This window comes from Triturus cristatus, chromosome 3_2 (assembly GCF_964204655.1).
Source record: "Triturus cristatus chromosome 3_2, aTriCri1.1, whole genome shotgun sequence".
In the NCBI taxonomy this organism is placed as follows: Eukaryota; Metazoa; Chordata; class Amphibia; order Caudata; family Salamandridae; genus Triturus; species Triturus cristatus.
The window spans coordinates 1184920037-1184933205 of NC_140584.1; the positions used below are offsets into that span (position 1 = coordinate 1184920037).

At 50.1% G+C, this 13169-nt stretch overlaps 1 protein-coding gene across 1 annotated transcript in view; it reads right to left on the bottom strand.

The window, feature by feature from the left end:
* Positions 1 to 13169, bottom strand: part of LOC146859403 (acid-sensing ion channel 4-like) — a 166431-nt gene that overhangs the window by 48184 nt on the left and 105078 nt on the right. Inside the window, exon 3 of the mRNA XM_085650101.1 lies at positions 120 to 247. Within this exon, the coding sequence (XP_085506227.1) occupies positions 120 to 247 (128 nt within the window). The remainder of the gene's footprint in view (positions 1 to 119; positions 248 to 13169) is intronic.

Below are 13169 nucleotides of genomic sequence, written 5' to 3' on the forward strand. Positions count from 1 at the left end.
TGGGGACGCCATCTTGGTTTCCAAGATACTTAGAGAGAATCACACATTTCCCCTCTTAGACCCCTCCCTCCTCATCCATTGGCATCAGTTCATCAGTGTAGTGGGTCACAGAGGGTTACCCGTTGTTCTTGGCAGGAGACAAAGGTCTGGAAACCGGGAGAGACGCCGAAGCCCAGCTGGTGGATGTATGGTGGCTCATCCTGGCTGTGGATCTGTACCCGGATCCCGGCCTCGAAGGAAGTCTCATCTGAAAAGAGAAACAAGAGGATGAGGCGTATTATGGAGCACGGCCCGTCCTGCATAGAGACGAATCGCAGTTAATGCGGCATCTGATTCTTTACCACAGATACGTTTGTAATAGTGGACAGCCAAGTAGCCTCACTAGGTACCTGCAAGGCACCAGGACACAATCTATTCAGTCCTGAACTTTCATTAAACAACCTAAAGCACTCTGGGAATTGTAGTCTTGGTTCAGTTTAGTGGACTCAAGGACAGGTTGCAATGGCATGTAAAAGAAATCTCAGGCGGGAAAATGGTGTTTCTTGTCTCAAGGTGGACATCCGATTACCCTTGAAATTTCTCAATGCTACAAATATTGTTTTGTGTTTTACATGTATCCTTCGTTTCATAGAAAAAAGGGAATGGCTAGGAACATTTTCCTCGTCTAACTTTCACACTGAGAACATTCTCACAAAGGTGTATGTTTCTGACAACTGTGAATATGCTTTCATTTTTAGGTCTCAGCTACAGACAACTTCAGCTGTCTGTAAGCAGACCTTGTGTTTCCAATATACTTAGAATCAGACCTTTCGTCATGATTGGAATCAGAACCTCAGTCATGATTGGATCAGACCTTCGGTCATGATTGGATCAGATCCTTGGTTATGATTGGGTCAGACCTTCAGGCATGATTGGATCAGACCTTTGGTCATGATTACATCAGATCTTTGGTCCAGATTGGATCAGATCTTCGGTCATGATTGGATCAGACCTTCGGTCATGATTGGATCAGACCTTCGGTCATGATTGGATCAGATCCTCGGTCATCTTGTCTATCTCATTTGTGTGCTCCTGGTCCTAATTCTTGTGTTTGTTCTGCCCAGGAGCATTTTGGTCTCTCTGTGTTCTGATTGGATGAGTTGAATCCTTCCACTGCTTAACCGAGGGATCTTTGATTTTATTTTACTTTCAGCACTCCACCAGAGTGAATGCTTCCTTGCTCTCCTTCCATGATCTTTTCACTCCCCTCTCCCATACTTGACTGAGCTGAAACTTTTTTAGCTTTGCCAATGCTTGCTAGCTTTTGGAAACACAAAATTGTGTAGGCTTTTCCCAGCAGAATCTGTAATTCATAATGAAAGGTGAGGCTTTTACCAAAATGTGTTATTAACTTCTACCTAACTTTAAAAACATTTTAGGGAACCATTCAAACTTTTTTGAACTCCTTTATACATTTTGCAGCTTTTTGTTAAAAGATGCTCTTTGCCAAACTCTACAAACACCTCGATCATTTTATAAATAGCTGAGTCTGTTTGCTAGATACTCTTTAGAATTAAAACAAAATGTAAATTATGTTTTGCTATTTTACTAATAGAGCCAAATGACACTTAACGGAGCCTCTTGGTGCTAATGGGCAACACAACAAGAGAAACCTAAATCAGAAGGAAGTAAACAAGAGGAAGACATACCTTGCTTATTAAAAAAGGTGGGTTTCAAGAGATGTTTTAAAGGTGGATAAGCTTGGTTCTGAATGTACCTCTGTGGCAAGAGAGGGCCACAGCTGGCAGCAGTATTAGAGAAAGCTCAATCTTCAAAGGTGACTGTCCTGTCTCTAGGAGCATCAAAGAATAACTAATAGGGGAAGTGTAAGACTTGTTGGGACGACAAAGAGCAAACTTAGATGCTAAGAAATCAGAGGGGCCCTCATGCATCACTTTGCAGTCAGTGGTTTGAAGGAGACTTGACTGTGTGACGTGAGCCAGGGGCGGGATCTTAAGACGAGTGAGATTCTGTCGCGTCTTGATGCACCCACATAAACCCGGGCTGCGCCATCTTGTACCATTTGGAGGTGAAGGAGAAGCTTTACCAGCGTTGGGAGTTGGATGGAATTAGCACAGCTGAACCTATCTTGAATTTCAAGTTGACAACTGCAAATACAAATTGGAGACTTGGTAAAACACTTCCATAATGGTCACTACTAACCTATAACAAAGTCAACTGTGTGATTTGCTTTTGTAAGACTGTACCTCATAGTCTACCCCCCTTTTTATTTCCCTTTTTTCTGTACTTAGGTTTTGGAAACCACCTCGAGTGCGTGCGCGGATGGTGAGTCAGCCAATTGCGCTCCCGATAATACGGGTAAGCACCTAAAGGATGATTTGTTGATCATTTTTTATTGCCACATCACAGTGTCACTACATAAAAATTCCATGTGGCGTAATTTCTAAGTAGTGCATTTAGATACGTGTACTAAATCATTGTTGACTACACTTGTCTCGTCACAGGGACGCCGCTGTACGGCAGTATCCTTTGATTAATGCACCAACTCATTAGTTGGCTGTATCCTTTTTTCCACCACCACACTTGGATTGGTGGCCAGACTTATACACCTACACTATCTCACTTCTCACCTGGTCCTGAAGAAAGCCACGGCACCTCAGCGGAGGGCATTGAGGCTGAAACATGTCGACCGATTGACCATGTTAGGTTGAATTTTCCTGCCATGGCCCACACTCTTAGTTTTTAATCCTGACCCCTGGGTGATCTATTAAACGTAATCTTTAACACACCAGGGAGCCAGTTTTATTCACACAATCACTCTCTTTATAAACTCCCTTCCCACCCAGCTCATCTGAATGTTTTAGCATACCTCCTTACCATCACAAATAAAAACCATCCCTGAGCTCCTCCCTCACAGTGAGGGGGTCGTAGCCCTCACTGCAACCAAGTTCGCAGTGCGAGGAGATTCCCGATGATGAAGCATGCCACCTGCGGGTGGGTGAGGAAATTTGTCCTTTAAAAAGGGACCCCCCTGCACTCCGCCGTTACTAGTTCGACCCAGGGGGGCTTGTCTGGGTTGATAAATACAAATTGGAATCAATAAAGGGCGGGATCTTTTTGAGTGTCCTAAGTTGATCACGGCAGATGTTTGAATATCCTGCCACCTGTCAGTCAAGAGTCAGGCTGGAATCCATCAAGATACCGAAGTTACTGCATCTTCCAGTGATGATGCAGCTGGTCTCAGGCTCCATTTCCAGTGGATGTTTGCTGAGGCAGTGGTGCCTTTCAGGGTAAGATGGATCTTGTTGGGATTTTTTCATTTAAGAAAGTTGGTGCACATCCACCACCAGGTGGCAGCCAAGCAGCTGGCCAGGGTGCTTAGATCAGGGCCCATGTCCGTTGGGTTGGACAAATACACATGAGCTGGGAGTCATCCACGTACATGTTGAAATGGGCTCCGAGCAGATGGAGTTTTGAGGCCACCACGCATGTATAGCATTAGTGTTTGCTAAATACTGTTCGATACATGTACTTTGCAGAAAAAAACTGCTACATAAAGAATATGTAGCTTTTGATTTGAATTACTGTAATCTGAAGACATAATTTAAACAACAAGAAAGCCTAAAAAATTTCAAAAAGATCAAGGAATAAAATAAAGCATTGACAAAGTATCATCCCACTAGCCCTGGCCCTCAAGAGCACTGTGTTCTTAGCAGATATGCACCACTGAGATGACAGTGAGTGGCCACTCACAGGGAAGAGAGCCAATGGCTGAAGAAGGCTGACACACTGGCCAATGCCATAAGCTGTGGTGGGTGGCAGCAAAATGTGAATGACACTTGAACAAACCAGTTAATGAAGAGAACTGATTAAAAGCCCCTCTACTCGTGTATATGCAACATAGCAGGCACTGGGTGTTCTAGCCAGATAACAGATGCGTGTTGTACTCAATGGCCCTTATTTTGTTGACCTCAGAAGGAAGAAAGGTTGAGTGACCAGCCAAGACTTGAACCTGTGACCATGAGGTCAAATCCAGACCCCTGCAGTGGGTGCATCAGCCTATGGAGCCACCAGACCCGGCGTGTAAGTATGACGTTTTATTCATGATTTCTTTGATTACATGAGGTTGGCGAGACAACTCAAGATGTCTCTAAGTCATATCTAAAAAGAGAAGTTTTGTCCTCTTTGCTGCCATGACATAGGAAGAGGATGCTGCTCACATCCTGTACTCACATGCTATACCCTTCTAGTCCTCCAACTCATGCTGGGAACAGATGACAGCTGGACTTGACTACCACTCCAGGGTACCTACAGAAACAAATGATGCAACAAAGGGTCCTGCTCAGATACAGCACTCAGATGAGGAGGTTCTCTAATACCTGTCGTGAGCATGCATTTTGACCTCCAAGTCAACACTTAATGTGAGTGTTTCATCTGGCGTCAAGCGACAGGCATGAGAATGCCAACCCATGCTGAGGAAGAGGTGAGTACAAATTTCATGTGGCAGAGGACTCTGCCAACATCACTGTTGAAAGAGAGCCAAGCGGGGGCATGGCCGGGAAGATCTTGACCAATTGGGGCTAATTTCTGGGCGCTCCATCGGCCGTCCAGTAATATTGATGAATATCCTGATCGCACACAGGCATGGGTACAAGTGCTGCACCCAGTGCAATCCGATGTATAAAGTCCTGTGCTGGGGCTGAGTGCCTGTGCAGGTGCCCTCCTGGGGTCATAGTAAGTGTGCACCCTAGATGCGCACATGAAGCAGAGATGGCATTGGAGTTTGCAAGCCTGTTGCTCACCTGGGCAGGGAGATGTAGTTGACCCCACAGCTATATGCTGCAGGAGAGTGGTAGGGTGCTAAGCTAGGCTGGGATGGACTTTGATTTTGACCTGTTTGATTTGCAGATGCAGGAAGAATGGTGCCAGTGGAAGCCAGAATGAATCACAAAACCAAAGCCTACATGAAACGTGTCATGTCAGGAACTAAGAGCTACGTAGGTAGAAGCGCTGCTAAGTGGAGACAAGCCTTGTCGTGGGCACCCTTTCCTTGTTTCTGAGGGCAGACAGGTGGTGGGGGTGGATGACTGAGAGGCCACAGACTCTGTTGGTCTGCTGCATTGGAGGCAGGATCCCCTGGTTGAACCTGTGTGGGAGGACATGAGAGGCACCTCTGTAAAGTGACAGTGGTATTTCTCCTTCTGCAGGACTAGTGACCACAATAGACAGTTCATTGTTTAAGATGGAAAGTCTTCCTGACCACAGATAAAGATCACTCCTGCCTCCTAATGTTCATGGACCTTTCAGCACCTTCAGGGCCGTCAATCATCCCCTGGTCATCCACAGGCACCTTAAATGGGATTCACTACCAACGTCCTTCACGTGTTCTCCTCCTCCTACACTGGTTCCCCTTGAACCTATCTACTCAGCACCAGGTGGTTCGCATGGGCACCTCCAGGTTCCAGAAGATCACCTCCATCTGCAGAATCCCCAACAGCTGCATTTTGGCCCATATCATTTTAACCGCTATAGGGAGTCTCTGGAAGCTCTACTCACCGATAACTCCCACAATTCACCAATGTGTTGACAGTACACAACTTTACATGAAAGTGTCTTGAATTTCAGACATCCTACGGCTCAGGAAATGCATCTTATTAACACCTGGATGTCCAGAACCTTCATGAAGCATTGCCCCATCTAGACTGAATTCCTGTTATTAGCCAGGTACAACAAACAGAAACAAATCCAAATCTGGTTCATTGAAATGGACATGGATGGATTTGAGCTCAACTTTCACACAACGCTAAGTAACTTGGATACATCCTGGACACCAACCTCACCCTGAAGGAACACATTGCCAAGGAAACCAAGGCAGCCTGATGCTAAGTCGCTGCTGAAAAGTGAAACCATTCCACCCACAAAGTAACTTCGATCTGCTGTTCAAGCCCTTGTACTTTTGCATCTGGTTGGCGCCGGCTCTCAGCTCCAAGGGCCTCTAGACTCCACTGGTCCCCAGGAAGGACGTACTAAACCCTGCAACATTACTTATCTAGAGCCTGAAGAGATGTGACCACATCATCAACATCCGATGGAACGAACTGCCTCCCATTGCCGCTCGCACCATCTTCAAAACCAGATGCATCATTTACAAGCCATCACGACCAGCATCTATGCATAGCTGGCTGACAAGCTCACCATGCCCTGTGGCTTTCAGCACACGTGCAGTGAGGACACCATCAGACTTAAGGCAAAGAATTGCAATAAAGATGAAAACAAGATACCAGACCTTCTGCATCCTTGTACTCTGGATCTGGAACAGCATTCCTGTATCCATCAGGACTGCCCAACCCAACTCCAGTTTAGGAAAGGACTGCAGATGCACCTCTACACAGAACACCACATCATCATACAGTAACAGTCGACTTCTTCTTCAAGAATGCAGTGACTTCTTCATTCACCCTCTGACTGTATCTGTGCCCTGACCCTGGGTAGCCCTCCTCTGCCTTTTGGGTGGGCTCATGCTCTACAGATATCACACACATGCAGACTCCTTTTCACTCTTGGTTCTTTGGTAATGAAAGGAGAGGCCACCTGCTGCTGTGGCAGCGTTCATTGAACTGGAGGTGTTCCCTTCGGGTCCCTGAGCTAAGCGGAGTAGACACATGACCCTGGTTGAAAGGAATCGATTCCCCCTAGATCACTGGATTACTTCAACTGCGGTGATCTGTGTGGTTTTCTGCCTCTGTCCTATGCCGCTCAAACATTTTGGAGGTCTTAAGGGAGAATGGTGAGAGATAGGTTTTGTTATTCTTAACAGGCCAACGAGATCTTAAAACATACATCAGGCCCGATGGAGATGGACCCTGAGCTGTGATGGGCTAATGGGGCAAGTAGGGAGAAGCAGACCTGACCATGGCGACAGATATCGTGAAGGTAACTATAGATTCAGGAGCGACACTTGAACATAAGACGGATTCTGTGCCAGGGGAGTAGGTTTGCTCAAAGAAGACCTACAAAAGGTTGTTCAGAGGATGCAGGGTACAAAGATAGCTATAGAAAGATGTGCCACACAAGTATATTTGTAATCCATGGGGGTCCTTGAAGGAAGAGTAGAAAATGCAGAAGAAAGATCCTGCTGTAACAACTTACGGTTTCATGGGGTGAGCGGAAGCCCCATCTTTGGAAGTGTCCTCTGAACAATGGATGCTTGAGTCATTAAAGCCAGGAGAATGGTCCAGGCTGCTTTCTACTGAAAGGATCCATAGAGCGTTGGCGCTTTCTCCTAAACCTGCTGTCTTGCCTAGGGACATCATTGCTTGTTCTGCAGCAGACCTGGAACAGGAGCTCGGGACAGGATGAGGGTCTCAAGGTTCAAATATTCCAGACTGTGCCCAGCTGGTCAAGAGCAGACAAAGATCTTTTGAAGCTGTGAAATGGAGGGTCCTCACAAATGGGCTGAAACACATGTTGCATTTCACTGCTACATTCGGGGTGATCAGAGATAAAGATGACATTTGTTTGTCCCTGGAGATAGTATGTGGTTGGCGAGATGGTTAGGAAGGCCCCTGGACCCAGAAGTAAGTTAACACCCCGGATGGAATGCCTGCCATTGCTTGAACAAAATGGAGAGTTGGGTTTTGATGACTACCCTGAGGTGCCCTTCTAAGGTCTCTAGAAAGCATGGAGCTGAGATATATACGTCTCAGAAGCTGCCTCCACGTCCATCCCTTTAAGGACGGATTTGTAAGCTGAATATGTGATTAAATTGCACTCTACTCTGTTTGACTGCCTTAATATCAAACTAATTATTAAAAAAGCGGGATTGGAAACAGAGGGCCATATTTACAAGGAGCTATCGTCGAATTTACGGCACTTTATCGCGGCCAAAGTCGTGATAAATTTACCTCCCCATTCACAAGCTGGTGTTAACAGCCCACAGCACCAGTTTACCTGCGAAAGCAGCCGCAAAAAACATCGCCACCGAGGCCCCCCACAACTATCGCTAATGAGGTGCAGAGTGGGCATTCCCGTGCCAAAAGCCGCAACCACACCACTCCTCAACATTCTCAACGACCAGACAGATCTGCGATAAAAACACAAAACAGGCGATAAGGCGCATTAGCACCAGGAAATCTACACCTGCTCTGACCTGGTGTTAAGTCGGACGGCAGCCAGCCCCACAAAAGGGAGACCAGCCCAGGGCCACATCGGAAGTGCAACAGATGTCAAGGAGCCACCCATCATGCGGCCCGGACACCCAAGAGGGCCACAACACCCACCAACACTACCCCAGGACCCCACCCCACACCCGGAACACCTGCCCCCCCCCCCGGACAACCACAGAGGCAGTGCAGACAAAGACAGCGGAACCCCAGGAAGCGTACCAGCCACCCAGATCCAACCTCTGACAATGTCACCGTCCACCACAGGCTGAAAGGGACAACCACCCCATGCATCCCGACCATCATCGCCCAACATGCCCACGGCACCAACACAGCGGACAACCAACATCCCACCCCACACCAAGCTGCGGGCTTGGCTGCACCTGTTGGCCCCTGACACCCCCAACCAACACCCGCCAGAGTCGGAGGAGTCTCACTGCCAGCCACATCCAAGTCTCTCACACCTGTCCTGGACATCACCATCACCCTGGTACCCCAGTCCCCATCCATCCAACACAATGCACAGGTCACGCTGGAGACCAAGCAAGGATCATACGCCATAGCAGGATGCACGCACATATTGGGTGCAATCCACAGCACAAATGTCCGACCTGTGCCCCCTGGTGACACAGCACACAATAACTGTAACAGAAAGCACACATCCCACCCCAATGTGCAGCCAACAACAGAACACTGTGGAACCTCCAACAATGTCGCCTTCAAATACACAGCCAATCTGCATGATGACTCCATCCTCCGACAGTCCATCAGCAACAAGCGTTCCCAGGATGGCACAAAGGGAAATGCACAGCCCCTTGGCAAGTTCCAAATGAACACCCCACTCACCTCAACTCCACAACCATGCAAATCACAACTCTGGCAATACACACGTCACAAAATCACAACCAACATGCACAAAAACATGCCCACCCACCAAACACAACAGAACAACGCACAATGGTTACCTGGCCAAGCCGTGAACATGAGCCGTCAATGGCATGGCACGTCAGCCACACAACAGCTGGCAGAGATGTGTGCTTGACAGACCGCAGTATGCAGCACCCACCCATATCCATGGTGACATACACCTCAGGTGTATGGAGTGTAGTGGACAGTGGACGCAACCATGTCACCACAGCCAGTGGGGGACCTCAAGGAAATCTTGCCTGTTACGCCCCCCCCCCAAGCGTGACTGGAGTGGGATGGCCAGGCGTACGCCACGCCAGCCTAGGGGTGTGAATAAGTAGCACGTAGCTCTGGGCGTGGTCCTCTTCCGGAAAGCCCAACATCTCTGCCAGGGCAACGCCTCTCACCCCACCACGAGGCTGACGCCGTCCTCTAGAGTGGAGTTGCCTGTGAAGCTGGGCGCCTGCCGGACCACGAACCCGTCAGGCCTGCCCCTGAGCAGCCATGCCTCACTGATCACCTGCCGACACCGGGGTGTGTCAAGGAGGGCCCACCACGTTACGGCTCAAGCTCCAGGCCCGAGTCCCGCGACCTTGGCAGCCTCCTCAGACCATCACGGCCTCCATGACATGGGCCCGCTTGAGTCCTTTTTCGTTGACGTACTTTACTGCCGCCTCAGACCTACTCCTCGGCCCAGTAGGTCCCATGTGTGAAACTGTGTCCTGAGTCATGAATGGCAGTGACCCCAAATCTGGGCCACCGGCAACAGCGCCAGACTCCCTTAGATCAGTGAGGCATAGTTCCATATGGGCTTCTTGTGACTTGTGGCGCCACTAACCCTGTTCAATGCCAGCCAGCGACACGTGGTGCCACTAACCCTGTTCAACGCCAGCCAACGACATGTGGTGCCACTAACCCTGTTCAACACCAGCCGGCGACACGTGGTGTCACTAACCCTGTTCAACGCCAGCCGGCGACACGTGGTGCCACTGAACCTTAACTATGCAGGCCGGTGGGGCCATCCAACCTATGCCGGCGATACTCCGTAAATGGGCTGTGCTGACCGCTGCCTCAGGCCTACACCACGGCCAGGTAGGTCAGACATTTGGAACTGAACATCGGTCATTAAAAAGGCAGAATACATGTTATCGCACGCACGGAGAGGCGTAAGAGGATGATGCGTTGCAGTCCGGAGGGAACAAGATCATCGTTACGGATGTGTTCAAACACTACCGACAACTGCCCTTGTGTCACTAACTTTGTACCGTGCCAGCCAATGACACTTGGCTGTGGGCCACTGCTGACCGCTGCCTCCAGCCTACACTACCGTCCAGTAGGTCACAGAGCCTTCATTTTGCAATGGCTGAGTTCGTATCAGCGTCATTGTAGGCAGCATCCCCTCTCAGCCCCCATGCCACTAAGTCTGTTCCCTGACAATCATGGACACTCTCTGGTCGAACTTTGGTGGTGGTAACGAGGCTGTCGCATTCCACTCCTCCATTTGCTGCTTCCGGATAAAATCAAACCTTTCAGCGTCATTCCCTGGAGGACACCTTCCACTGTCCCCCGATACCTTCCGCAACATACACCTCAGACATAGATGGTGACCCACTCAGGTCGCATGGCCCATCTGACTGCACCGCAACTCACCGTCCCGTGGGTGGATGCCTGTGTCGGCCGATGTCCATCCGGGGCCACTAACTCTGTGCTAGTCAGGTCCGGGACCCCTTCTTCTAAGATATTGGATGGCCCCTGAAGCGTTGGCCTTGGGGTCATCGACGCCATTTCTCTGCAACAACAGCGTCCCACAAGGGCTCACACACCAAATCGAGTCCTGACCAGCCCGGACGTTGCATCACTGTAGGAAGCACATGCCACCACCGCAAGGACCACCTCCAACAGCCATCTGCCAGAGTCGAAATGGTGGTCCTGACAGACTTGCGGAGTTGCTCAGACCTGTCATGGATGCCATCATCGGCCTGATACCCTGCTCAGCACTCCAGGTGCCAGTGACTCAGTGCACCGCAGGCCATTGTCCGTTACTGATTGAGTTATGAGCTATGGAGAGGTTGCGCAGCTATGTCACCTCAAACAGTGTGGGGGCCCTGAGACGTTGATGGGGAAGATAATGCAGGTATGACACACCCCACTGCATCTGCATCAGGTGTCTGTCTGAGGGACACGATCCGAAACTTTTTCTTCACATGGGCGCGCTCATCTCTAGTGTCCCATCCCCAGTGCACTGCAACTCACAGACACTTCTGTTTGCATGTTGGCTGTCCTCTGGACTTTCTCCAGCTTCCTCCATGTTGCTCAGCAGTTGACTCTTTTATGCATGTGTTTCCTGTTTCCGTTGCACTGGTGTCTAATGTTCAAGATGTTGCCAGCACTAGGCATTCCGTGCAGAATGGCTTACACTCACCCCACACACATCCAGCACAGGCGTCACTGTACATGTGGCCCTGCCCATAAAGGGGCCAGGCACATGTGCCCGTAGCCAGTTGAACATGGTATCTGCGTGTGTCCCTGTGGTCTTGTTGTATGCATGCGAACCCCGGGCCCAACGCCATTACATTGTGCTGTGTACATCGAATGCTGACGTGTCACCGCAGGCAGCAGGTTGGAGCTTGGACATGTAGCTTTGTAATCTCCCACTCAATTTGTAAGGGGAGTGGCCAGGGCCGTCGTACGCAGAGCCAAAATGGGTGCGTGACTGGAATTTGAGCGCCCCTACCCGTGGTTCTGTACTGTGAATGTGCAACTGCATGTGTCTCTATGGCAGTGTGGGTCTCCTTAGTGGGGTGTTGGTGTCCCCTGAAGGCTGATGGACACCTACGTATGTGTCCTGGCACGCATTCCATGGGTTCAGCCCCCACCCACACCTGTTTGGCCACCTCCTTTTGGCGTGCAGGTACATGGCATTGGGGGTGCGGTGTGTGGGTGGGTGAAGTGTCGTGAGCCAGCTGTGCTTGCGGGTGCTTCCTGCTGTGTGGGCTGTTGCAGGTTGGGTGTTCCCCTCTGAGTAGCTTGGCTGTCCGGGTCCTGGTGGGGGGTTGCGTGGGATATAGATGTGCTGTTGTAGGGTGTTGGTGTCGACGGTGTGGTGGTCCTCCCCGGCATCACTGATGTGTTGTATTCCGTGCTCTGCTGAAGGTGTTGTGTGCCCCCCTGCGATGTGAAGGGGAGGTGCGTATTGACTTTGCGTTGACATATATGTTGGTGCATTGTGCAGGTTTGCATGCTGACTGTATGGCAATGTACATTGTGACTGTTTGGGGGGTGCTGGATTCTTCTGCGGGACAGTGTACATTTGGTCTACATGACGGATATGATGTTGTACGCGTACATTTCCATTTCACAGTTTCCGGCTCTGTCAGATGTAGTAGCCATGTTTCTGTGCATGTGCGGAGCCAGTTGTGGCCTCTGTTCTGCAGTGTCGGCTATGCGTGTTGTTCCTCGTTGTCGTCAATGTGGGTGTGCTGTTCGTGCTATGTGTGTGTGCTTCAGTGTGCCAAGGGGATCGGACCCATGGACCTGGGTGACTGTGGGTGTGCAGTGTGCTACACCTCGTTGTGCCTGTATGCCATTGTGCCCACTCCCCCCGTGCCCCCATTCCCTGTTGATGTTGTGTCAGGTCCTCTCGAGCTGTGTCTGTACTCCTTACTCCTTGCACCGTCTCCACACTGATGACTGTGGCCTGGGTTTCCTTCAGCTCCTCTGGTGGCGCTGGACTACCACCTCCTGTAACAAGGTGCGCCCGTGAGGAGGAGCTCTATTGTGAGTGGTAAAGACGACACAAGGTGCGCCCGTGAGGAGGAGCTCTCTTGTGAGCGGTAAAGACGACACGAGGTGCGCCCGTGAGGAGAGGCTCTCTTGTGAGTGGTAAAGACGACACGAGGTGCGCCCGTGAGGAGGGGCTCTCTTGTGAGGGGTAAAGATGACACGGGGTGCGCCCGTGAGGAGGGGCCTTCTTGTGAGGGGTAATGATGACACGAGGTGTGCCCGTGAGGAGGGGCCCTCTTGTGAGGGTGAGGGGTAAAGACGACACGAGGTGCACCCGTGAGGAGGGGCTCTCTTGTGAGGGTGAGGGGTAAAGATGAC